The sequence below is a fragment of the Lissotriton vulgaris genome, chromosome 10 (genome assembly GCF_964263255.1).
Source record: "Lissotriton vulgaris chromosome 10, aLisVul1.2, whole genome shotgun sequence".
Taxonomy (NCBI): domain Eukaryota; kingdom Metazoa; phylum Chordata; class Amphibia; order Caudata; family Salamandridae; genus Lissotriton; species Lissotriton vulgaris.
In genome coordinates, this window is record NC_141698.1 from 733,454,091 (window position 1) to 733,480,467 (window position 26,377).

Below are 26,377 nucleotides of genomic sequence, written 5' to 3' on the forward strand. Positions count from 1 at the left end.
CAGACCCTATACAAAATGCTCTTTGGCATGAAAATGTTTGTGCCATATCTTGATGATCTAGACATGGCGGCAACTGCTGCATCCTTTGACGTAGATAATCATTCTGCTGTATTACAGAAGCTACAAGAGACACAGGACAGTCTTGCAAAGGAACATTTACCCTCTGCCACAAATGCTGCACTGCAGATTCGGTAGTCGGCTTGCTACCCAAAATCGGAGACCTGGTCAGAGAGGTGGGGAACAAAAGAGAGTTTGGTCCCTCTTATCGTGCACCTGTCCCAGTGCTTGGCTTGAAGGGATCTCGTACAGTCATATTTTACTACCCCTTCCTGGTCGAAAAGACAACAGGAAAGTCTCTGTGGACAATGTCACGTTACATCTGGCCAATCCTGAATAGTTAAAACACAAGCGACTTCATGTCCGGTGATTTCCAGGAATCCAGTGTTGGGGGCTTGTGACACCGCGCAGCTAGATACTGCCATAACTATGGACTGTCAATAACCCTTTGCTAAACCTCCCTACTTCCAGTCTAAATGAAGAAACTGAGTATACTTATGTTGCAACCGGATACCCTTCACCAGTCACGTTTCATTTTGACTCGAAATTTTCTATTTTTGTGGCCTGGTTTCAACAAACTTATTTGATTCCACCTTGGACATACATTTGGATGGTCCTTTTTTGCCATTTTTAGGTTTCGCCTGCGTAGGCTGCGCAGTCTCGCTGGCGATATCTAATGATTTTGAGGAGCTTTCACTAGCGGGCTTTAAGCTCCGCCTCTTTCCCTTTGGCCTGCGTCACCGTTTATGCTAACGGTGGCCAGCCATGGGGAAAGAGCTTCTGCGGACGTACACTTTCCTCTTTTTGAGACGGCCCACTTGGACGGGCTCATCTGACTTCCTTTTGGCGTAAAAGATTTATCTTTATGGGGCCATGGCCCAAGTGGGCCAGCAGAAAAAGAGAAAAGTGTACATCATGGCGAGCGCTTTTTTTCTTCCAAGCTGTGCTTCAAACCTGGTGAACGTTGTGGAGTGCTTCTCCGTGACACCAGGGGCGCTACCTAGAGCCTCATCGGCTCTACCCAGTTGTGGGAGCACCAGGGACAGAGCAGACGCTCTTCAGAGGTCCAGCCCTTCATCACCGGTGCTCGGGGTCCACCAATGTCTGGGAACAGCAAGGGTAATGCAGAGTGTCCTGCGCTGCCCCTATCTGCGTGCTCCAGGGACAGAGCAGAGGCTCCTGAAACGCCCTGTTCTCTGCGCGAGTTTCACTGGTATTAGGGACTCTCGGCCGGGCAGCGCCCGGTTTTTGGCAGCGCTAGAGATAGAACCTTGGCTCTCAGAGAGTTCGTCAGCTCAGGGGTACGGGTAGTGGAGACAGGTGGAGAGCCCCGTCTGCCTATAAGGGCTCCAGGGATGAGGCAGAGGCTCTCCAAGCGTCCTGTCCTCACCAGGGGTCGGGGTAGGGTAGCGGCATAGGGTTGGGCAGTGCCTGGTTTTTGGGATGCTAGAGACAGAGCAGAGACCCTTGAAGCGCTCATCAGCTCATTCGTAGAGGCTGTGGGAACAGAGGGTCCAGCGCCAGCGACAAAGCTCTCAATCACCAGTGATAGAGGGGGAAGGAGGGCCCCTTGGTGCCGGACTTTGGCAGCATCAGGGAGAAGCCTCGTGCCAGAGGCCCCAGCAGTGGAAGTGCCTGGTGTAAGAGGGACACAGGCTGCTCCAGAGAAGCAGAAAGAAAGAAAGAGCAGCAAGGTGCCCTGCTGCAGGGAATGTGATTTGTCAGTGTGCAGCGCTGGGAGAATCAGGGACAGAGACTGAAGCGGTGCCTGCTGTGAGTAGCACCAGGCAGTGCCAGGATCGTCTGTGACACCGGTGTTCGTAGAAGCTGGTATTAGCTGCACCAGAGAACCACAAACTGAAGGGGCAAAAGCTCTAGAGTGTCTAGAAAGTGCCGCTCAGAAGGGCAGCCGTGTGTGCTGCAAAGGCTGGCATTAGGAGCACAGTGGACAGAGGCTGAGGGACAGAGATTTCAAAGATGCTGGGGGTTGAAGGGGCCAAACACCGAGCTTGGGGAGGCGAAAGCTACAGTGATGTCTAGTGATTGCGAAACGGGGGGCAGACACTGAAGGAGGAGAGACTCCAGCGGTGTCTGGCACTTGCAGCACCGGATGCAGCCATCATAGAATGAGAGGCTGCAGGGGGGGGGCTCGCACTTTCAGGACTGGGGTAGACACTGAAGGATGAGAGGCCCCAGTGGTGTCTGGCACTTGCAAAACCCGGGACAGACATGGAACAAGCATTAAAAATGCAATAGGTCTCGCCTTTTATTAAGTTAAAGCCATTTGCTTTGCTATACAATACCATTAGCAAAGCAAGAGGCTTTAACTTAATCAAAGGCGAGACCTATTGCATTTTCAATGCTTGTTCTTTTTATGCAATTGGGTTTGTGACATTCTTTTTCCTTCTCATAAATGGTCACTACATACCTGAACGCTCTGCTGTGAAACTGGTTGATGGAACCTTGGCCCCACATTCGTCTTAACACATCATGAAAAGGGACCTGGCTTTTGTCAACATTTCCGCCTGGCCAGTTGCAGATGGCATAGTTTAGGATGCAGTTTAGTTTCAAATCCATGGCCCTACAGAGATAATTAACGTACCAAATGTACTTCATGTTTCCATGGGTGATGTAGTTAAACACCATATACGGTCTGATGATGGGGACATACATGCAATACAATCTATGTTTTCAGATTTGAAATATGCTAAATTTGATGATTTGTATTTGAATACTGCAAAGTATGCGGATTTGTTTTGCAGCATTATGGCCATCATTACCTTCATAAAGCTAAAACATTTAGAAATGTTAATTACACACATAGTGGGGACATTCCCCAGCTCCATTGGAAGGTAGCTCAAAAACCTTCTTGAAAAAATTAACATATTTTACAGATTTTGATAAATCCAAACCGGAATCATTTTATTTTAAATTAAATGTTTCGTCCAATTCTAAAGTGATGCTCACCCACACCAAATTAGTGTATTCAAGGTCCTTTATTAATGAATTGTCGGTGGGTGGCTATGATCTGTGGAAGGCAACAGTAGATCTTAAATCGGTTTGGGGGTTCTAGATCCTGGCAGGTGCAGGGCACCGAAGCTCTACATCACGAGTGCCTCATTCCAACTCAAATTTCATTTTTAAATGATTCTATCAGACTAGGTGTTTTGGATTGGATACTTCAAAACAAATTAATGCCCCTGCCATTCCTACTCTGGCTGAATATCTAAACTGGACCAATCATACTGATTACTCCATTGATGATTTACAATCCCCAATTCAAAATGTAACTTTTAATATTTCTGCTTGAGACCCTTGGGGTTGGTGGGTATGGCAGACTAGTTCTGATGCTTGCCAAATCCGTTTCCATGACAAGACTCCTGGCTATATACAGGATAGGCCTGATCCACGTTTTTATAACTCCCTTTCAGTTACAACTTATTCTGCTGGAAAATGTCAAAACTGGGTAAAACACTCAACACTGTTGTCAGTAAAAAATTTGTCGTTCGTATCGGGTGACATTGATTTAACAGATTTTATAAAGGGGCCTGCGGGTGTTAGATCAAACCTATTTATTTACACAACCTACAATGAAATATGGAAGCTGTCCCCAATTGAGGCCGCTTCTCGTTTAAGGGCGATATACCAGGCTAATTTGGAAAAAGTCCTTGCTGTTGTGGATAATAGTATTAACACACTTTCTTCCCGCATTCATACATTGGACAGTATTGTTTCGTCTGTTGTTGATATTGTGCAAGATTATGTATCTGTTTTGTATCATGGACAGAATCAATTGCGTTCAGTGATGCAATTTGCATGGTCGTTACAAACTCTTAAAATGGGGAAAGTTCCTTGGGATTATTTGAATTCAACATCTTTATTTTTGCCTTTTAATTTATCAGACAAACAGCAATTTATGTCCATGAAAGATGCTACATACACTCTTTTACATACTGAAAAATTAGAACCTTTGCCTTTTTCAGTGACCGAAACGGAAGCTGCTGTCTGGCTCATTCACGAGGTAATAACCTTACCATTTCATTTGTTTAAATTGAGCTCCTGCATGAAACATTACCTGTTAAGCTGCTATGAACCCCTGGGCAGTGCTTTCCTTCATGAGGTGTGGTTGTTACCATTCGCTTATAGATGCTTGCGAGATGATAAAGAAGTTTATTTAACTGGGGAATCATGCGATTAGACTATAGGTCATTCACGTTTGCAAAAATATACAGTTGCACAGAGCCTGTAACTTGATGGCCCCAAATCTTGCATGCGTTCTGAAAGGTAAACCAGTGCCAAGTATTACACCAACTTTTACTCTGCTTGCAAACAGTAGTTATCTCCTTTTGAATAATGAGGACTGTGCGGAATGCTTGCCGGCATCCCCTACATTGTGACAGTCTCACAATGTGTGGTTTGCTGTAAAAATTTACTGATTCCACCCTAGCTCGAGGAGACTCGATAACTCAGTCTGGCCTTCCATTCCACCCTTGAAGGCAGACTTCGACAAGTTGAGCAGAATTAGAGCATCGTTATCTCAAAAAAGAAGTTTCTCACATCTGCATGTGAAACATTCGCCCTTCATGTGGCCTATCCCAGATCAGAGGTGCAAGCCCTTCTTAATACTGACCTCCCACTGCATTTCAGTGCTTTGATTCATACTATTTTCAATGCCTCTCATACTAACAGCCTGGCACACTTTTATAAAATTGTGGGCGCTGGCCTTGTGTCTTCTTTCCTAACTATTTTTGGTGTCATTCTGGCATTTATTCATTCTATTTTTTCCAGCGTCTTCGATGGGTTGCCACTATTACTTTCCTTAGCTGCTGGGGTACTGCTGCTAATTTGACTGCTACGCAATGGCTGCTTTTCCTGTGGCCCTACACAGTCAAGACCGGCTGCAGATGCTGCGTAGCCATATGCATGAATGCTATGGTACTCTGCCCCTGGCCACACTAAGCGTGGCTTATGGATTGTCCTTTCGTTTTGCATACTACAGTTGCGTGCAACTTGTTTTCTCCTGCCTAGATTGTTCATTTGAATAGGCCTTGGACCTTTGCCTCTCCAACACAGTCTTCTGCACCGGATTTTGATCTGAGTCCCTTGGTGTCCCATGAGCTAGAGTGTTCCGGTGTTGGGATTCAAGCCTGTGCAGCCGCACTGGGAGTTTTGGCACAATGGGATATTTGTGCAGCAGCACAGGATTTCCTACAACGAAGTTAGATCTAGCATCTCGCAGGTTTGCCTTTGATGGTGCTAGAGGCAACCCTGGTTAAGGATCATGTTTGCTCTCTCTTTGCTTGAATGGATGGAGTCTCTTTTTTTCTGATGATTACCATGACTTCCTGTTGGAGGCTGTTGCAACTTACTCAAACTTTGATGGACTAACGGATGGATTTTTTTTACTCTTTCATTGACATTTTGTATATGTCAACATTGTTGAAAGACAAAATATATTTTTTTTCTTTCCTACTTAAAATTGAAAAGCTGCTTTTGCAATGTAACACGCTTACCAGATTTGCGACACACCTCATAATCAATGCTTTAACTTCTGTGTCAGACTTCTTGAACTCTGTGTTCTCCATAAAATTATGTCCGATGGACTGACCACGAGAGGATGTACTGAGGTCATAGAATTAACTGCAGACATTGCTAAGTTAGCATTAGTTAGCATATGCTTGGCAACCATCTTGCGGCTTTTGTGCACGTTAATATTTGGCTTTATTCTCGTGGATAGGCTGCTGGTGCATTCTCACATGAGAACCATTGGCTGTACACCATCTTTCTTGTCTGCACAGCGTGTTCAAGGTCGAAAAATAATGTATGCTGTTGATTCTCTTTGGTCAATCCCACGCCCAGACAACATTGAACACAGCTGCACTATTGAAAGTCGAGTGCTTTTAATATGGCATTGCATGCATGAAAAGGCACTTGAAGAGATTCATTCCAACGCAGAAGAGCTGTGCTTGTTCTGAGATGTAATTACTTTAATCTAAACTTGGAGGTATGGGGTGCCCATGACAAAGCCTAGAGGTACTTATAATAAACTAGCTTATAGCACGGGCGGGTGGTAAGGCACAGTAGTCTTGTTTCCACTGCCATTATAATATGATTTCCCCCTTTGTGCTTTATGGAATTGTAACCATGCTAATTATATTGTTCTTATGCATTTTGCTGCTTATGTTGGCTAGTATACTGCATTGGAGAGCATGTTAGTTAAAATAAACATTTTAAACTATATCATGTCTGTTTAATCGCGTTGTGGTCAAGTAGGAGTATATAAACAAAAGTGTTCTTCCTGCAAATCCTGAGAGGGACGTGTTCTAGGATGTCTAATAACTGGTAGCTTCGCTGTAGTACGGAGAACGAATGAGAGACTACAGCTAGTCGGATTGGGGTTCTGGGCACTGAGGTGGGTTTTCTGGTACACCACTACACACCGAGGTCCTGGTTTCTTGCACATAGTTCTGTGTATGTGCAGAATCCCTGCAACACTAACAGGATGCATGAGACCCAACAGCCTCGGAGTCATTTTGACCAGGATCCAGGATAGAGGCTGAAACATCGGTATTATAGCCTGAATTTCCTGGACTTGTCGTTCGGGAGGATAGGCCTGGAACTGCAACATATCCAGAAATGCCCGAATGAAAACATTTCCGAACTGGACATGCCTCCTAACACCAACAAAGTCGACAAAAAGTCTGTCAAAAATGACACGGGGTAGCTCGCTTCAACAGATCGGTGCTGATGGCGCAGAAAGAAAAGAACTGATGTCAGTGCGATGGAGTGGCGGTTATACTGACGACATCTACCGGCGAGCAGAGGTACTTCTAAGAAAAATCTTCCGGAACCAGCCTGATGCCTGGAAGTTCAAAGGTAAGGAATCTGTGGCTAGATCTCTATCAGATGAATGTGTTTTTGACTGTAAGGTTAGAGTTTTTCCTGCCGAGTAGCATGTCTGAATTGCCCCCACAATCCATAGTGCAATTGTCCCTTTTGTAACAGATGAGCCTTTGCTAGACTTTGCGTCAGAGACGAACAATTGATTCCCATGACAAAAATTGTTTTTGTTTCCTGTAGATAATATAGTAACGCTCTCCTTACGTCTAGGGTATTTGGGCTGTTTTTCCAGCTGCGTTTGAAGATTCTTAAAGAAAACTGGTAACTGAATGCTTGGATTCAGATGAAATTTGCTCACCACCTTGGGTAGGAATTGGGGATTAGTTCTAAGAACTATTTTGTCCTTGTGAATTTGCATAAATGGTTCCTCAATAGTGAGCACCAGTTCACTTACTCTCCGTAGTGATGTTATCACTATTACGAATGCTGTGTGAGAAAGTGCCATCTTTCTTGCATTGGTATGCCCCCACTTTTTTCTGAACTGCTGATGTGCTTTGACTGAGTGTGCCTTGGGTTCCTGCCAACCCAATTGGCACCTCTGGCCACCTGTCAGCCCCTAGTAAATGGTACCCAGGGCATGGTGACCAGAAAAGACCCCTGAGGACTGCAGCACTTATTGTGCCACCCTCAGGGGCCCTGTACCCTGACACCCACACACTGCCTTTGCAGGCTGAGTGTCTATGTACAGAACTAAACAGAGTCGACATGGCACACACCCCTGTGTGCCACGCCCACAGAACCCACTGCCCTGGCATACTTCAGTCACCCCTCTAGCTGGGTGCCCTATGCCAGAGGTGTGGGCACAGGTGCATGAGCCCTGTGCCCCTACAGTACCCAGGGCCATTCCTGGGCCCTGTAAGTGCAGTGATGCCATTAAGAGTATATGGTGCTCGGAGGTTGTCATTACGAACTCCACAGCACCATAATGGCAACACTGAAGACTGGAAAGTTTGGTACCAAACTTCTCAGCACATTAAACCTGCACTGATGCCAGAGTGAGATTTAATGTAAAATGCCCCAGAGGGCATCTTAGAGATGCCCCCTGAAAACCTAACTTACAATCCACGTTTGGGGTGAGTTGCTGCAGAGGTTGCCACACAGCAGACATGATGCTGGACCTATGGGTAGAGAGCTCCCCGCTCTCCTGGGCCTGCAATAATGCACATCCTGGGCGAGGTGCTAGGTCTCCTCCCCAGGATGGGCAGGGGGAAGCTTCAAAGTTATGCCGCCTCTGTGGGCTTCTCCAGACCATTTGCTGTACCCAGCAACTGGCCCACACTAGTCCTAATCCCCAATCTGGCGGGAAAAACTATGTCAGGTAGGGGGTGTGCCAGCCTGTGCCAACCCCACCCCTCAGCTGGGGGAGACGAGGTAAAGCACGACCACGGACTCCGGCCATCTTGAAGATGGGGAGCCCTGCCCAATCACAGCTATGCTCCTGCCCCCCTCCCACAGGAGAGGAGCAGGCTAGGGGGTGTACCCACCCCAAGACAGGGACCTATTGGTCCCTGCCCTTGCCCTACCTGTAACACACCTAAATTCAGTATACAGGGGCTCTCCGAACCTTCCTTCCGGAGATCCCGATAAGAAAAGAAGAAAGACCAAGAGGAAGAAGACCCACTGCGCAGCTTTCTACAGGACGACAACTGACTTGGCCCCAGCCCTACTGGCCTGTCTATCCTGGAACCTGCTCCTGCCTAAATCCAGGCGACTCCTGCGGACAGCAACGTTGGGACACCCAGAGGACCTGCCTGCCTTGACCCTCTTAAAGACTGGGACTCCCATCAGCAGAGGCTCTGCTGCAACAACCCCCTGGTGCCAGCCAGGAAGCTCCGGACCAGGCCACTCTGCACCCGCCGAGCGCAGCCCATGCCCGAGTGATCCAAGACCACGTGGACGTCCACCTGGCGACTAGGACCCAAAGTCCAGTGCCCAAAGACCCTCCTTGACGAACCAGGCGACGCCTGCAGACTCTGAACGAGGGGCCACCCCAACCGCGACGAGCTGAGGGTAAGCTATTCCGACACCCAAAGAAACCCCTGCACCCAGCACCCTACAGCACCCCCCCCCCCCCGGAGCTTCCCTTTGGGGTACCTACCTGTGCTCCAAGATCCCAAATTGCCTCTCGACGTGCTGGTCGCCCCGGGAGAGTCTCCGCCCCCAAAACTGCAGCCTTTGTTCCCTTTTTACCTTTCCCATTGGATAACATTGAGCGCCCGACATGAGCGCCCGACAGCTCAAAAGCACCGAGCCGCCCGAGTACCGCTGGCTGTGTCACCCTTGCCCTATCCTGCTTCCCCCTTTGCCCTGAGCAAGTGACCAGGAGCCCAGCTCCCACGTGTGGCCTGCCAGCCAGCAGCCACCAACCAGAGGGGCCCCCCCTGTCCATGATTGGATAACATTGGACCTAACTACCTCTGCACCCCGCCGCCACTGCGCCGCTGAGGGTGAACCAGCTGTACCTACCTGACCCTGGGGGACCCCTGCATCTATGCCCAGAACCACAACTTCACCAGTCGAGTATTCACCTGGAAACCAGGCAACTCACTTACCTGCCATTGGATAACATTGACTGGTTTGACTCGAAAAATCTTCTAAGTGTGAAGTTTTGGAAACTTAAAATATTCATATAAAATCAAACAAATTCTGAAGCCCTCACCTGTGATCAGGAGAGAAGCTAGTACTGTACATTGTAGCCCAGTACTGAACCGCTAAAGTAATCCTTACCAGGTTTACTAGTAATCTAAATTTTCTCCATAGGAATCCATTGTCTACTTTTGAAAACTTGAAATATTCTTTAAAAATCATACGAAATATTGAAACGAAATTGCTTATCTGTTTTAAGTTGAGACCCCAGTGCTGGACCCAGGAGCCCAGTACTGGATTACCAAAGTAACGAGATCGTACTTTACCTGTAACCTTAATTTTCTCCCATTTGATAACATTACCAGATTTCTGTTGAAAAGTTTCTAAGTGTAAACTTTTAAAATAGCTTTATATTCCTGAAAAATCACTGCAATACCTAAAGAACAAGTTACTTACCTTCGGTAACGATATATCTGTAAGAAACATTAGTTCGTGTTAGATTCCTTACCTTAGAATATCCCCAGGCGTCAGTCTGGATCCGGAAACTTTTGCGTAGCAGTACCCCTGCGCGTCGGTAGGCGTCGTCTGCAGGCGTCCCCTGCGGCTCCGCGTCCGTCGTCGGCGTCGTGCGCCGTGATGACGTCGCTGGAGTACATAGACGCCGCCTCCGCGCGCTGACGTCAGTTCTTTGCACACAGCTTTTCCGCGCCAGGAGACGCAGAGCCATGAGAGAACCAACACTGGTGCCATGTACAAACTAGGGCCCTGAAAGGTATCAGTTCGCAGAACGGGGAGGATGGGTGGGTTCGGTAAGGAATCTAACACTAACTAATGTTTCTTACAGATATATCGTTACCGAAGGTAAGTAACTTGTTCATCTGAAAGAAACACGTTAGTGTTAGATTCCTTACCTTAGAATACATACCCCAGCAATACCAACCCCGGTGGTGGGTCTGCGAACCAATACAAAACTACACCAGAAAGTCCTGGAGGACAGAACGGCCAAAGAAGCCATCCCTCCGGACTTGACTGTCCAGGCAGTAGTGCCTCGCAAAGGTGTGCAGCGAGGCCCACGTAGCCGCCTGGCAAATGTCCTGCAAGGGGACTCCCCGGCCCAGGGCAGTAGTAGCCGCCGTGGCCCGAGTGGAATGGGCCCTCAGCCCAACAGGAGGCTCCTTCCGAGCCAAAGAGTAGCACGCTTTGATGCAGAGGACGACCCATCGAGAGATGGTTCGTTTACAAACCGCCCGTCCCTTCTTCGCACCCACGTAGCCAACAAACAGTTGGTCATCCACCCGGAACTGGCGTGTGCGATCCATGTAAAATGAAAGCGCACGTTTTGGGTCCAGACGATGGAGCCGCTCTTCATCCTTTGAAGGATGCGGAGGCGGGAAGAAGGAAGGGAGGGTGATGGACTGCCCGATGTGAAAGGCCGAAACAACCTTGGGCAGGAAAGAAGGTCTAGTCCTCAGAACCACCTTGTCAGGATGAATGGACAGGAAAGGAGGTTGGACAGAAAGAGCCTGGAGCTCACTCACCCTCCTGGCAGAGGTGATGGCAACCAGGAAAGCCGTCTTTAAAGTCAGGAGACGGAGAGGGCAAGAATGAAGGGGCTCAAAGGGAGCACACATCAGGAAAGTTAGAACCAGGTTCAAATCCCACTGAGGCATCACAAACGGAACAGGTGGAAACATGTGAGTGATGCCTTTCAAGAATCGAGTTACAATCGGGGATTTGAACAAAGAAGGCTGATCAGGAAGCCTCAAAAAGGCTGAAAGGGCAGAAAGGTAGCCCTTGATAGTGCCCAGAGCAGAGCCCTGCTGGGCAAGAGAAAGAAGAAACAGAAGAACCTCCGAAAGAGGGGCAGAAAGAGGATCCACAGCCTTTGCTGTGCACCATGCCACAAATCTGTTCCACCGACAGGCGTATACCGACTTAGTGGAGGGACGCCTGGCTGCCAGAATAACATCACAGACTTCAGGAGGCAAGTCAAATGGCCTCAACTGCCGCCGCTCAATCTCCAAGCATGGAGGTGGAGACTGGACAGGTTCGGGTGGAGGACCGTCCCCTGCTGCTGCGACAGAAGGTCCTCCTGAAGGGGCAGGCGGATCGGGGGACCGACTGACATGCTGAGTAGCTCGGGATACCAGTACCTTCGAGCCCAGTCCGGAGCCACAAGGATAACTTGGGCCCGGTCGCGCCTGATCTTCTTCAGCACTCTGGGCAGAAGTGGTATAGGCGGAAAGGCGTATAACAGACCGCAACTCCACTCGCGCCGAAAGGCGTCGCCGTGCGAGTGCCGTCTTGGAAACTCCAACGCGCAGAACTGATGACATTGCGCGTTCTCTTCTGTGGCGAATAGATCTAACCAAGGCTCTCCCCATTGCAGAAAGATGCCTTGCGCCACGTCCGAGTTCAGACGCCATTCGTGATCCATCGAGCACCGACGGCTGAGTTCGTCCGCCCTGGCGTTCAGAGAACCTGCCAGGTGTTGAACCGTCAGAGTCACGCCCTGACGTTCCAGCCATTGCCAGAGGCGCAGAGCCTCATGGCAAAGGGTCCACGACCCCACTCCGCCCTGTTTGTTGCAGTACCACATGGCGGTGGTGTTGTCGGTGAACACCTGCACTACACTCCCGTTGACAAAGGGGAGGAATGCCTTCAGTGCCAGACGAATTGCCCGCAGCTCCAACAGATTGATATGGAGCCGGGACTCCGCCGGAGATCAGATGCCTCTGATCTCTGCCTCTCCCAAGTGGCCACCCCAGCCCTGGAGGGACGCGTCCGTCACGACAACGTGCTCCGGTTGGGGAAGGGAGAGGGACTTGCCCCTGACCCAATCGCGGTCCGTAAGCCACCACTGCAGTTGTCTCGCAGTGCCCTCCGAGATCAAGACGTGGTCGGACAAGTTGCCCTGATGCTGGGCCCACTGAAACTTCAGGTCCCACTGCAGAGCCCGCATCCGCCACCTGGCGTGATGCACCAGAAGGATGCAGGAAGCCATCAGTCCCAGCAGCCGCAGCGTCAACCTGACCGAGACTCGGGATAGCGGCTGAAAGATGGGAATCAAAGCCTGAATATCCCGAACCCGCCGTTCCGGAGGATAAACCCGAAACTGCGCCGAGTCCAGAACCGCTCCGATGAAAAGGAGCTTTTGAGAGGGACACAGGTGTGATTTCGGCACGTTGATGGAGAACCCCAGGTCGTGCAAGAGGTCTGCCGTCATCTGAAGGTGGTGGACGACTGTCTGGGGCGAGCCCGCCTTCAACAACCAGTCGTCTAGGTAGGGGAAGACTGAAACCCCTAACCTGCGCAGATGGGCTGCGACCACCGCCATCACCTTTGTGAACACCCGTGGGGCGCTGGTAAGGTCGAAGGGGAGCACGATAAACTGAAAGTGCTCCTGGCCTACCGTGAACCGCAGGTAACGCCGGTGGGCCGGCAGGACGGGGATGTGAAAATAGGCGTCCTGCAAGTCCAACGCTACCATCCAGTCTTGCGGGTCTAGAGCAGCCAAGACCTGAGCTAACGTCAACATCTTGAACTTCTCCTTCCGGAGGAAGCCGTTGACGTTCCTTAGATCCAAGATAGGACGTAGGCCCCCCTTGTCCTTCTTGGGCACCAGAAAGTAGTGGGAATAACAACCACGCCCTACTTCTGGCCCAGGAACGCGCTCGATGGCCCCCTTGGCCAAGAGGGCCGTAACTTCCTCCTGCAGAAGTGTCAAGTGGTCCCCCGACACACGGTGGTTCTGCGGTGGCATGGCTGGAGGAGAGGTCTCGAAGGGGAGGGAGTAGCCCCTTCGGACAATTTGCAGCACCCACCTGTCCGAAGTGATCGTGCGCCAGTGAGCGTGGTGATGGCGAACCCTGCCACCCACTGGCGTCACATGGGGCCGAAAGCACGGACTAGGAGGATTTTGGGGTAGATGCTGCGGGGGAAGGTGTGGTCTGACCCCGCCGTTGTCCCCGACCGCCACCACAGCGGTTTCCACGGCCGCCACCGCGTTGGAAGGATTGTTGCGGCGCGTGGCTGGCAGCACGTGTGGGGGCGCCCCTTCCTTGGCCACGAAAGGGACGAAACGAACCCGGTTGCTGACGCTGGGTCGAGAAACCCAAGGACTTGGCCGTGACCCTGGAGTCCTTGAAGCGTTCCAGCGCGTGGTCCGCTTTGTCACCGAACAGGTGACAGCCATCAAACGGCATGTCCATCAGGGTATTCTGGACATCAGCCGAAAAATTGGCGGATCTCAGCCAGGCGTGACGACGAATCGCCACCGTCGTAGACATAGCTCTGCCCAGCGAGTCGGTCGTATCAAGACCACACCGAATTGAATATTTCGCTGCATCTCGGCCCTCAGCCACAGCCTGACCGAGCTTTGCCCGCACCTCCATGGGGCATTCTGGCAGCAGCTCCGCGACCGTATCCCACACAGAGTGGGTGTAGCGGCCCAAGAGGCAGGCGGTGTTGCAAGACCGCAGGCCCAAACTAATGGACGAGAAGACCTTTTTGCCAAACTGGTCATACCTCTTGGATTCCCGGTCGGGCGGGGCCGACGGGAATGCGGACTGGGAGGTCGAGGCCTGGATCACCAGACTCTCAGGAGTGGGGTGGGTAGACAGGTACTTGGGGTCGTCCGGACAAGGACGGTGGCGCCTGGCCACGTTCCGATCAACAGGCGCACCTGAAGCGGGCCTGGACCACGTGCCCAACAGAACGTCAGACAAGGCTTCATTAAACGGCAGCAGAGGCTCCAGTGGGCATGACTGCGGTTTGAAGACCTCGGTGAGGATGTTAGGCCTCACGGCCGCGACGGGGAGCTCAAGGTTTAAGGCCTTGGCAGCCCTCATCAGCACCACAGAATAGGCAGCTCCCTCCACCGATGCCACGGAAGGAGGAGAGATCAAACCAGGGTTAGGGGAGTCGTCCAAACCACTGGCATCCCCCAAGTCACCTGTCCAGTCCGGGTCATACTGGCACTCGCGAGCCAGAGGGTCCTCGGACCCCTCCCAACCTTCACCGTACTCCTCATCCTCTCCGTATTCGGAGTCAATGATGAAGACCGGCTCCTCGGGGTTCATGGGCCCCATCGGCGCCGGGACCGGCGTCGAGCGACGCCCGTCCGGCGCCGCGTCCGGCGTCGGAGAAGGTAAGGGGACGGCGCCGCCCGGAGCCGGCGTCGGAACCCCACCGCCGGCCGGAACCGGCAGCGGAGAACCGGCGCCGCGCGGGGGCGGCGTCGGGGGTAACCCCGATGGCAACGGCGCCGGGGAGGCCGGAAGACCAGCCGGCGCCGATCCCGAAGGCCCCTGCGGCGCCGGGGTCGGAGCCGTCGGCGGCGCCGGGGCCGGAGCACCCGACGGCGCCGAGGCAGGGACACCCGAACCGCCAGGGCCCCCAGACGGTAGCACTGGGCCCGAAGGCGCCGTAGGCCCCGTCGGAGAAGCGAGCGCCCTCATGGCCATGAGGAACGCCTCGATCTCCTCCGGCGTCGCACCATGCCCAGGGACCGGAGGGTATGAGGCAGGCCGCGCCGGCGACTCTCGCGGAGCCGCGGGGTTGGGGTCACCCGAGCCCCCGGCCGCATCGCGCGAGCGTCGGGGGGAGTCGGGGGTACGATGACGACGCCCCGACTTCTTGTGCTTCTTACCTGACGAGGATGACGAGTGGCGTCGACTTCCGGAGCGCCCGGCGCGGCTCCGCGACCGCTCCCTCGAACGCTCTCTCGACCTCCGGCCGGACCGGGACCGCTCCCGGTCCCGACGTGGGGCCGACACCCGGAGCTCCAGTAGCTTGCGGGACCGCTCCCGCCTAGCCTTGTTGGTAAGGGCCCGGCAGTCGACGCAGGAGTCCACGTCGTGGTCGGGGCCCAGACACCGGAGGCAGAGGCGGTGATGGTCTGTGACCGACATCGTGCGCTCACAGCCATCGCAATTCTTAAATCCTGGCATCCTATCAGGCACAATAGAGAAAAAAGACAATCGAAAAACTTGGTCAAAGACCGGAGTACTGCTCTTCAGATCTGCGTCCACTGGCGCGGAAAAAAGAAGAACTGACGTCAGAGCGCGGAGGCGGCGTCTATGTACTCCAGCGACGTCATCACGGCGCACGACGCCGGACGCGGAGCCGCAGGGGACGCCTGCAGACGACGCCTACCGACGCGCAGGGGTACTGCTACGCAAAAGTTTCCGGATCCAGACTGACGCCTGGGGATATTCTAAGGTAAGGAATCTAACACTAACGTGTTTCTTTCAGATATGATTTTACTAAACGGTTTTCAGCTTAGACCCCAGGACTGAATCTAAGAGCCAGTCTTGGAACTACCAAAGTAATCTACAAAGTAATCAACTGTGTTTATATAAGAAAATCCATTGAGCTCAATGCTAAATTGTGTGTAGAATTGTGTTGCCTACTGCAACCCCTGTATCTATTGTGTTTACAAAGTTTATTGCCTTTCTGCAAAGTACTCATCTGAGACCTCTCATATCGAGAACAATGTATTTTGATACCTGTTGGTTCTAGAAATAAAACATCTATATCTTGGATATAAAAACAATTGGCCTGGAGTTCAGACTGAGTGTGTGAAACCTTTTGCAGACTGAGTGTGTACAACAAATTCTTTACACTGTCTTCTGGTACTGCCTTACTGCTCGACCAAGCCACCACTTAGAGTAAGGTCACACCTGGCTTTAACCTCTGTTATACCTCTAGGGTTTGTTGACTCTACACACTGTACCTTATTCTGGTCCAGTATATATAGAGCCACTTTCTCACAGGCAGCTGTTATTGTGATATGTCATAGTTCTGCTTTATGCAGAGGTTCGAAAGGCTCTGGGAACAGCTGTGCAAGTACAGTGTTCAAACTCTACATAGGAGCGGGAGCCTTCCTTGGAGGAGCTATCTTTTTGGAACCTTTTTTTAAAATAACTTTTTATTGATATGGTTAAACATGATGGTCATTACATGCAGGAATTCATTGCTTCAACAGAGTTACATAGGATCGCATACGGATATCACAGCTTTCGATGTTATAGAATACAAGATGGTAACATTACATATCACATTAAGGTGTTAATGGTTGGTATCAGGGGAGGCTCATACAGGTTGCCACGGTACACATTCCACTTTGACCAGATTGCTATCCATTTCCGGGGGCAGCCCCGGGCAACATATATTATCTTCTCTTGCAACATGCACCAGTCCATGTCCTTCTTCCATGCGCTAAGTGTTGGAGGTGTTACTGCCCCCCACAGGCGTGCTATGTTGCGGTTTGCTATAGCCTGATTAAGTGTCAAATATTTTCTGCCTTTTGCTGTCAAGTTTGTGGGCTCCCAGATGTTTAAGAGGCACTTTTTGGCTTCAAGTCGCAATTCTACTCCCCAAACTGTACGCATACAGTTATGTACCTGTTTCCAGTAGGTTTGTAACAAGGGGCACTCCCATAGTGTTTTGGAACCTTTTGATGACTGGTGATGTGAAAAAACGTTTACATGATGCTCCCCTGGTGTTTGCCACAACTGCTGCCAGGTCCCCTTTGTGGGTTGAATAGTTAATTGCACTGTCCAGCAAGTGGGTGAGATAGAACATCACTGTCTCCTTTGCGAGGCCTCCGGGTGGTTATGCGCTATATAAGTGCAATTTTTCATTTCATTTCATTGTAAATACTGAATCTAAGATACTGTTGCCTTTGCACTACAGGAGATACCTTCTCCACTTGGCTGTGTAGCATTGTCTTGTTGGTTTTCATGTCTCCCTTACTACCTCCATTGTTCTTTGAGGTACATTTAGGTGTTCATATTTTATGCACTCAAGCGCCAGACTGCTACGCTGAGTGTTGCTGGTTTCAGATGGAACACTTGTTCCCTTTGCATTGTGATAAGGTCTTACTCTTCCTTGATCATCTGTTCCTTGGACAGTTTGAGCAGGTTTGAGTACCAGGTTTGTCTCGCCCATTGAGGGGCTATGAGGATTAGGTTGTTCCAAAGTTGCCTGGCTTCCCAAGTATCTTGTGTAGTAGAAGTATGGAGAGAAGGTGTAGGCAAATCTCCCTGACCAATTTAGTGACAGGGCATTTCTTTCTAACTGGTGGTGTTGAAACCTGGAGTCAAAGAGTTGGCATTCCCTGTTCTCTACTGTTTTGCGAATAGGTCTATTTTTGGTGTCCCCCAGAGCCCGAAAATGTTGTCTAGGCTCTTATGTCCCATTCGTGTGAGCTGCAGTTCTGTCTGCTGAGTTGATCTGCTTCTGTTTGGTCTTTCCCTGGTAGATGGATTATTTCAGGTTCATCCTCCGTGATCTAGCCCATTGCCATATCTCTTGTACTAGTTTGCTTAGGGTGAATGACTTTGTTCCTCCTTATTTGTTCAGGTAACACATGGTTGTTGTATTGCCCATCTATATCAATACTGCCCTTCCTGTAATGTTAGCTTGAAAAGCTTTCACTGCTATTAGCATTGTTTTCATCTCTATGAAGTTTATGTGCTTTATGGAGTCAGTCGTTCCATTGACACCGAATTCTTAAGTTTCCTGTATGCGCTCCCCATCCCTTGTGAGATGCATCTGTTGTGATGGTCACTGAGGGATTTTTCATGAAAGGTCTGCTTAAAAGTTATGTTCTTGGATGCCCACCATTGTGTCTCATTCAGTACCCTTTCTGTTGCAACCATTAGATCTTCCAAACTCTCAGTGGTTTGCAACCAGTTTTTGCATAGCCATTCTTGTAGAGGGTGCATGTGTAGAGAGAGGGGTGCAGGATACCATCACGCCCATCTGTTTCATGACCGTCCTCACTGTCAGACTGCCTCTTCAGGTAGAGGAGAGTCTGTTCTCTGATTGCTTGAACCCTCTTCTAGGTCGGATACGCCTGTGCCACTTTGGAATTCAGTCTTGCCAAAAGGAAAGTCTTTTCCTGTTCTGAGTTTGGCGATCATTTGAGGTTTATGGAGAACCCCAGCCTCTGTAGAGTTGTGACCACCTTTTGAATGTGTGTGACATTCTTATTTTGAGTTTGCCTTCACCAACCAGTTGTCTAGATAAGGTGATATGTTAACACCTTGGCTGCTAGAGGTTTTCCCCCTCGGTGCTGAAGTCACAGAGTTTCCATTGTTCATGACGAGCTCAGCTCGTCATCAGCACAGCTCAACCGTGCCTCATTACGAGCTCAGCTCGTCATGAGCATCGAAGGGGTTATCTCTCTTCCTGCTTAAGAATAGTCCCATTGTAGCTACGCATTTTGTGAAAACTCTGTGCCGATTTATTTCCGAAGGGCAAGACCCTGAATTGGTAGTGTGTTTCTTCGTGTATGACCCTGAGATACCGCTTGTGAGTTTGATTCATAGGTATGTGTTGGTAGGTATCTTTTAAGTCTACGGTTGCCATGTAGTCCCCCTTTTGGAGGAGTGGGATTACCTCTGGTAAGGTTGTCGTTTTGAAGTGTTGCATGCAAATGAATTTGTTTATGAATCGGAGATCCAGAATTGGTCTTAACACCTTAGCTGCGTGTAAACATCCCTCCCCAGTGCTGCGCTGTCCATTGGAACCAGTGCTGAATGGACGTCCAATGGTCGTGCGCAGCACTGGGGAGGTAGCGCTGCTGACGACCGTTGGCCGTCAGCAGCACTTAAGGGGTTAAGGTGAGATCTTGTTTTGGTACCAAGAAGTAAGGTGAATAGTTTACTTTGTTGTGCTTCCTTGTTGGCAAATTTTCTATTGCCTGATTCTGTAAGAGTTCCTTTACTTCTTCCCTTAATTTTAAAAGCTTTATTTTAGAAACCTCTTTTTGTGGGGTTTTAGTGGTGGGATATTTGTTAGTGTTATACAATAGCCATAGCGCACCGCATTTAAAACCCAATTGCCAGTGATCTGTTCCCATTCATGTGAGTATTGAGCTTTTCTGCCTCCCACTGGTGTGGTTGGGGAGGGGGGCCCGTTCCTGTATCCGAGTCACTTGGAGCCTCCACCTGCCCCTCTGTAGGATTGTTCTTTAGCCTTTCCTCTACCATGACAAGGCTGCTAGGATTGGTATCCGGACTGCCGGCTTTACTGCTGTCAGCTGCCTTGCGTTGGTTGTTGCCAATTCTGCCCTGCATTAAAAATGTCCTCTTACGGCAGGTTTTCTGAGATTGCTTCCTCCCCTTTTGAAGGGGCCTCTGTACCGCAGAGCATCCATCGCTCTTGCTGTTTTGTTAGGTCTTGCCTGAGCCAGAACGCATGCGCCGCTCTGAGAGGCTTTTAGTTAGGGCTTTTAAACTCGAAACACACTATCGTGCTTTTAAAAGAAATATCTCTCGCTATTGGCCTTTGGATGAGTCTTTCTAAGAAAGACCGCACGCAATTGGCCCAACGCGAGTGCATGTCCCGCCTTCTTTCTCCCCTGGCCTAGGGTGCTCGGAAGCGAGCATCAGCGTCATCGGTTTACAATTATCGCGCCTGCGTTAATTGGAAACAGATGGAGCTCTTGATGGCCCTGGTGCACTTTTGCTACAAACGAGGCGCTTTCACTTTTGCCGCCGACGTGGCACGCGCGGCCACACTTGTCATTCCCTCCCTCCTCCATGCCCCCTGTCTCGTTGAGGCTCCTGCAGCTTTTTGGCTCTCTATAGGCAAACCAGACCCAAGGCACCTGCAAGACCATCCGAGATATCTGTAAGATGTGGAAATTGGAGTACTGCTATTCGCAAATAACTCCAAGAGATACTTCCTGCTGGCTTCTCGTGGTCCAGTGCTCCTTTACCCACGGAGTTTTAAGATGAATCACAGTCTTCCTATTTGGTGAAAGTTCAACAGTGAAGATCTTGCCAACTCTCCCACGGTATATCTTAGCAACAGAGCAGGTACAGCAGTGCTGCGGACTCCCCCCTCCCCCCCTGCCACAGAAGGCCCCTTGGGGTGCTCGCAGTTCAGACGCATTCATTCTCCACACAGGCGTTGCCTGCATCTTGTGTGTGTCTGTGCAATCTTGTGTGAGTGTGAAGATTTTTTTTCCATGTTGGTTATCAGTAAGTCCGAGTCCCTCTGTTCCAGATACGTTTTTTTTTTAAATGAGTATTTCACTCCCTCGCAATGCCAATAGGGTGTACATCAATTTCTCACGGGCAAAAAGATACTTTCTGATTACTGTCAGGAGTATTTATTTAAGTGGGTTAGCATTTTAAAAATCATTTTCATCAGATTGATGATTCCTTTATGTAGCCCATGCTCTGTTTGTATCTAGAGATTCTCGGACATGGCAGTACTGTATTCTGCTATGTCTCAGCCCCTCTTCAGACCAGGCTGTGGACCACCTGCCGCTGATGTCGTTGAGTATGACGTGTTCCTAGAGCACAGCAGAGCGTGCTCGGGGGAGGTTCTCTATATGTTGCTCACTGTTATTTTAGGAGTTTTTACCCGATGAACGGTGGGTGGGTCGACGATATGGTCTTGTGTGCACACGCACAACCATATGTTAATTGGTGCGCCTGAGTGTTTTTTTTGTAGGGATCTGTCTAAATTAATGGATTGCTCTGTATTGAGGAGTGGATTTGTGTGCACGAACACAGATATGTGTATTTATGTGCAGCTCGATAGACATTCTCCCCGTCACAAGCCAAATGTTTTTCTGTTAAGTACAATTCACTGCTCTCTCCGTAAATTCAACCCTCGGCGATGGGCGGGTTGCACAGATTGGACCCGGTGGCATTCCGTCCAGGAGAGGAGTCGTGCCATTCCAAGCGCGCAGGTGGGCCAAGGCGATAGGCTGTGCAACAGTGAGACGGTCGCTTGTGTCGTGTTCCCTGCATCCCTTTCTACACCCCCAGGCGTACCCTCTGACCCTCCAATCAGGCTCTTAATGTTCCTTGCTTCCGCAGGTCCAAAACTGGAGGTACCAGATTCTCTGTACTAGCTCCCCGCTTCTGGAACAGCCTTCCGTTGCACATTAGATCCAGTCTACTTCGCAAGGCCCTCAAGACTTTCCTGTTCTCCCAAGCGTACTCCTGCTGATCTTCATCTTGGCAGATTTCTGTGTTCTCATCATAACTCTAGTGCCAGGAAGCCGCTTGGTCACAGTGCGCTTAATCAAGAACTTTCAACTTCAAATACTGAGCCGAGCCGTTCACTGCTGCTGTTCCCTTTGAACAGCTGCAGCTATTTTGATTCCCCTGGAATGCCGGTGGCTCCGTCAGTCTTGGTCGCACAGCAGCTGGACGATGGGATGCATGGATCATGATGCTGCTGGGGTTTGGTGTCAGCTGGGATGCATGGGTGGGGAACTTCGCGTTTTTATGTCTCGCCTGAGCCAGCGTGCATGCGCTGCAAGGCTTTTAGTAAGGGCTTTTAAACTCAAAAGTTGAGTAGGGTAAGAACAAACATATATATATGTTATTCAGCCCCTTTTATCCCTCTGCTATCCTTCTCACTTCAAGAAACTGACTAATATCCACCTCTGAAATTACTTTATATTTAACCAAATTAATTCACCACTAATCCTTTGTAGGCTTCCTAAATAGCATGCGTCAAAAAGCGCTACATAAATGCAAACCTTTGTCCTCCTCTATCCTTCTGCTATCATTCCAAATAACTGACTAACCTATCCACCACTTAAAATGTACTTGCATGTTTCACTATACTAATTCAACACTAATCCTCTATGGTTGCCGGAGTAGAGGGATACTCGCCGAAAAAGCGATTTGACGCCTCGTCAGGGGTAGTAAGCGCTATATAAATGCAATTACAATACAATACAATATGTAGTCTGTCAACTTTTACCATGTTTAACAAATTGTCACGGTTTGAATGTCTCTTCAGGGATTGCAGCCAATTGAGGGGTAGCTACATTTATAGAGAAAGTCCTGCAAACAGAGATGCATTGCTGCCAAATTGATATAGGTCTTTTTGTCATGGGTATATTGTTTAATTGGTATAGAATTAATGACTATAGTAAGGGTACACTACCTATAAAGGAGATCCTGACCTGTTAACCAATCTTTTTCCAATTACTCTTACCACAACATGGCAAAATAATTATTGGTCCCAAAGGCGAGACCTATTGGCTTTCTCAATGCTTTTTCATCTGTTGTAAGGACTCCTCTACCTCTTGTCCGAACGCCGCGTCTCCTGTAAAAGGTTTATTCATTATTGTAGTTTGGGTTTCCTGTTTAAAGCCCAAAAACCTCAGCCAGGAGTGTCTTCTGAGTGCAGCATCTCGGGCTGACTTTAGGCAGTTGTTTACAATATTATTTTCCTCTTGATTGACTTCTCTTTTCTTATCCTCTAGGAGTGTATTCATTAATTTCTAGATCTCATACCACTGTTGATGGCCATATCTATTGAGGAGAGGGTTAGAATTGATAATTTGCCATTGTGTTGCTGCCTCTTCATCATTCTATCCCCCATATCTAGTCTTTTACTTTCCCTCTCGGGGTTGAACCAGTGGAAGAATGAGTGTAGCTCCTTCTTGCTGTGGTGACCATTATGTACTCTGCCATTTTGTTACCCTGTATGTACTTGGGTGCCTTTGAAAAGGGTCTTCATTTTTTCTCCACACTTGGTGTGACGTTCTCGGTTGAGGCTGGCTCCTTAAAGGCTTCTTTGCCTTGGTTCAGCATATTTGGCAGCATTGGGAGAAATTGGCTACCCTTGGCAGATGGCATTAGTGTCTTGAGGAGAAAACACGAGTCTCCTTGCTCCTCCTCTATGGGAACACCAAAAAGTGTCTGATGCTCTTTTTACCAGACTGTTATAGAAGGCTATGCCATCTGGAGGTGAAGCATTCAAGGGGTAAGTACAAACCTCCTCCTCTGGACTCTGTATGTCAAGCTTGTTCCACTCTTCCTCAAGACTCCCGGCTGCCTCTTTCCCTTCTGGGTTGTCAAACTCCTCTTCAGCTTCCTCTTTGTGAGGCTCCAGAGTTGCTGGTGCCTCAAGGGAGTCTCTTCCTCTTCGAAGTCCAAAGCTGTGGAAGATCTTGTAGGAATCCTGTGTATACCTTTGGTGCGTTGTCCATTTCCTTCTTGCATTGAAGGAGCGCAGTCATGTCTGTCTGTAATCTCTTTTCCACCTCAAGGGCCTTTTCGACGTCTTGTATCAGAGTTGCTCTCTTTCTTGGTGTAGCAGTTTCTGCCTCTCAAGTCTTGGTGTTTTCCTTCGATGCCTCTCGACCCGAGCTGGTCTTCATCGATTTGCCCTCGTCGGTAACCCTGGTATGTGATCAGTGGGACTCCCTTTTTCGCGGCTGACCCTCAGTCGTTGTTTTAACACCTGGGCTACATTCTGCGCGGTTTTCTCGTGGCCCTTAGCATCTGAGGGATGAGGGGGCTTTATTACCTTTTCATGTCTCCGAATTTTCTCATCGCCGCACGTTTTCTCTCCGCGTCCCTCTAGAGAATTTTGCCGTCCGTGCCTCCGTGGGCCGATTCTGCAGCCCCAACATGTTAATATTCACTTGCTTGAGAGACCCAGGCCTTTCAGCGATACCAGCTGATTCTGACTGCTGTACATTGCTGGGTGATGATCCTCTCTGCTTTCGACAGGCCTTGAGAGGGACACATATGGTGCAGGCCTCACAGTTCTTGTTCCCGTGGTCTCTTGGTAGACAGAGGTTACAGACCTTGTGCGGGTAGTGGTACCCAAATTTGTGATGCCAGTTTGGACAAAACTTAAAGGTTGTATTTTCCCCGAGCCCTACCTGGCCTAATTCTCTGGCCACGTGTGTTGTGTGAAGTTCTGACCGGATCCCACGTAAGGTTTCATGAACAAAGGTCCCCTTCATTCCCCTGTACCTTACTGCCATTTGTTCGTCGCCACCAAAACTTTAGAGCTTCTTCCTTTGCTTCCAGACCCAACTGTGGAAAAAAATCTGAAGATGACTACCGCGCACAGGAACTTCCGGGAGACTATCTGACATCACACAAGCGACGGACATAGCACCAAATTGATGACACCTACAAGGGCGGGTTGGGAGGGGAAGAGAAACAAACAATTCCGGACCCAACCATTAGATGGTGAAAAAACGCACAGCATGTGAATACAGAAAAGAATTCATGCTGCAAAACCAGACTGCCACAAAATTAAGAGTGCAGAGATTAGAAGCATGCACTTACCTTCACTCCGCCCAATGATTACTGTTTTATTTGTATAAGATTTAGGAAACAAAATATAATGCTACACCACAGGAATGTTAAGAAAAGAATGAAATACTTAAAAAAAATGTAGTGTTTTCTGCTAACCTATAGCACTCACTACCAGATCCAAAGAGTAAGCTGAAAAAAATATATGCTAAAAATGAACCTTCAAAATACAAACAAGTAAAGAAATTTAACATCCTACAACTGTTCACGAAGCATTCTTATTTAGAATCATGTCGCATTAAAAACTTGATCAGACATTTTAAGATTATTTAGTTACAGGACATTATTTATTACAATGTTCAACATGAACTGCTCCAATATGAAACAAAAGGTTGAACTGTAAAATATAGCAAACGATTTAAATGAAAATAACAAGTGTTTTCCTTTGTTTAACATGTTTATTACAACAGATACAATTCACATCTGACTATCTTGCTTCCTCTTTCCCTCCCACAACCATGTTTATAATTTTGGGACTAGCTGCTTATACCTGGGCAATAAATGTCTTTTCAGCACGCATGCCCAGCAGAACTTTAAAGTCCATTCTTATCGGGTGCAAATGGAAATACATTTCAATAATTTATACAAACAAGTGGGTTATGCTCAATCACTGCAATTTTAAGCTACTGTACACAGGAATGAAAAGATTATAGAAAAAAGTGCCTTAGAGTTAGAAGCATGACAAATGGATACAACTGGTTAAAGGGCTCTTTCTGGAAGAAACGGGAACAAAATGATAACATTTATCTGCAACAAAAAAATATGTAGCACTGTTTTTGAACAGGGACGAAAGTATGGAAACAGAGGTTTCATGATATTTTTTTTTACATTGCCCAAACTGTCCCAGCCTAAGACATGGCTTGGTGCTGGCATTGAATAGTAGGGGAAACAAGATTTCTGAATGATAAATTAAATAAACAAAAAAGCAAATTTTGCAGACAGGTTTACATGTAAAAGGCTGTTTTTAGCCACCTCAGCATTGATTAGTTTGGATGTCAAAGCTTCGATACACATGGCTTTCCATGGCTCCACTTCTACAAAACATATTTACAACGTGAAGAATACATCTACAAGAAATCTACAGTTCAAGGGTTTCACAAATCCATCTTGCATCTTTCCCCTGAATGGACTCCCTCCTGTCCCCTTCCATTGCCACACCCTCTGCCCAGCTCAACGGTCCAAAGTCTACTTAAATGCAGCTCAAAATGTTGAGACTGAGCAGGCAAATGTACAGTTTCCACGCTGAAAACACGTGCAGTTATTCACGTCTCACACCATGAAGGAATTCTGATTCTTTAATTTTTCAAGTTCTTTAATTTGTTGTCGCAAAAACAGTATCCTGCAGTAAAAAGCATGTGAATTAGAATTAAAATGCATGATCAAGTAAAAAGCCAAAGCGATATGCATGACAAATTAAAACACTTATGTCCAATAAAAGCAAAAGGGGTAAGATCATCTTTGCAATTTGTTCTTGCGGATCTCAACTGTGTCAGTATGTGCGTTAAGAGCTCACAAAAAGGATTCAAAGAGCAAGTAACTTACCTTCGATTTTACTCTTTCTGGTAGAAACTAACTGCAGATTCCTCACCTTTTGAGTACTTGTGCAGGAGTCAGGTTGAATCTGTAAACTTTCAAGCAGTACCTCTGTGTGCCAGTAGGTGGCAATGAGCAACTCCACACTGATGCTATTCCACTCTGAAAATGAGATGTGGAGCCAATATAGGCGCCCC

At 48.8% G+C, this 26,377-nt stretch overlaps 1 protein-coding gene across 8 annotated transcripts in view; it reads right to left on the reverse strand.

Moving 5' to 3' along the window:
• Positions 1-24,915: 24,915 nt before the first annotated feature.
• The window catches only part of WAC (WW domain containing adaptor with coiled-coil), a 669,371-nt gene continuing 667,909 nt past the window's right edge, over positions 24,916-26,377 (reverse strand). For all 8 annotated transcript variants that reach the window (XM_086941596.1, XM_086941594.1, XM_086941592.1 and 5 more), the window contains one exon: positions 24,916-25,986. In XM_086941596.1, the coding sequence (XP_086797722.1) occupies positions 25,917-25,986 (70 nt within the window). In that variant the 3' untranslated portion in view covers positions 24,916-25,916. The remainder of the gene's footprint in view (positions 25,987-26,377) is intronic.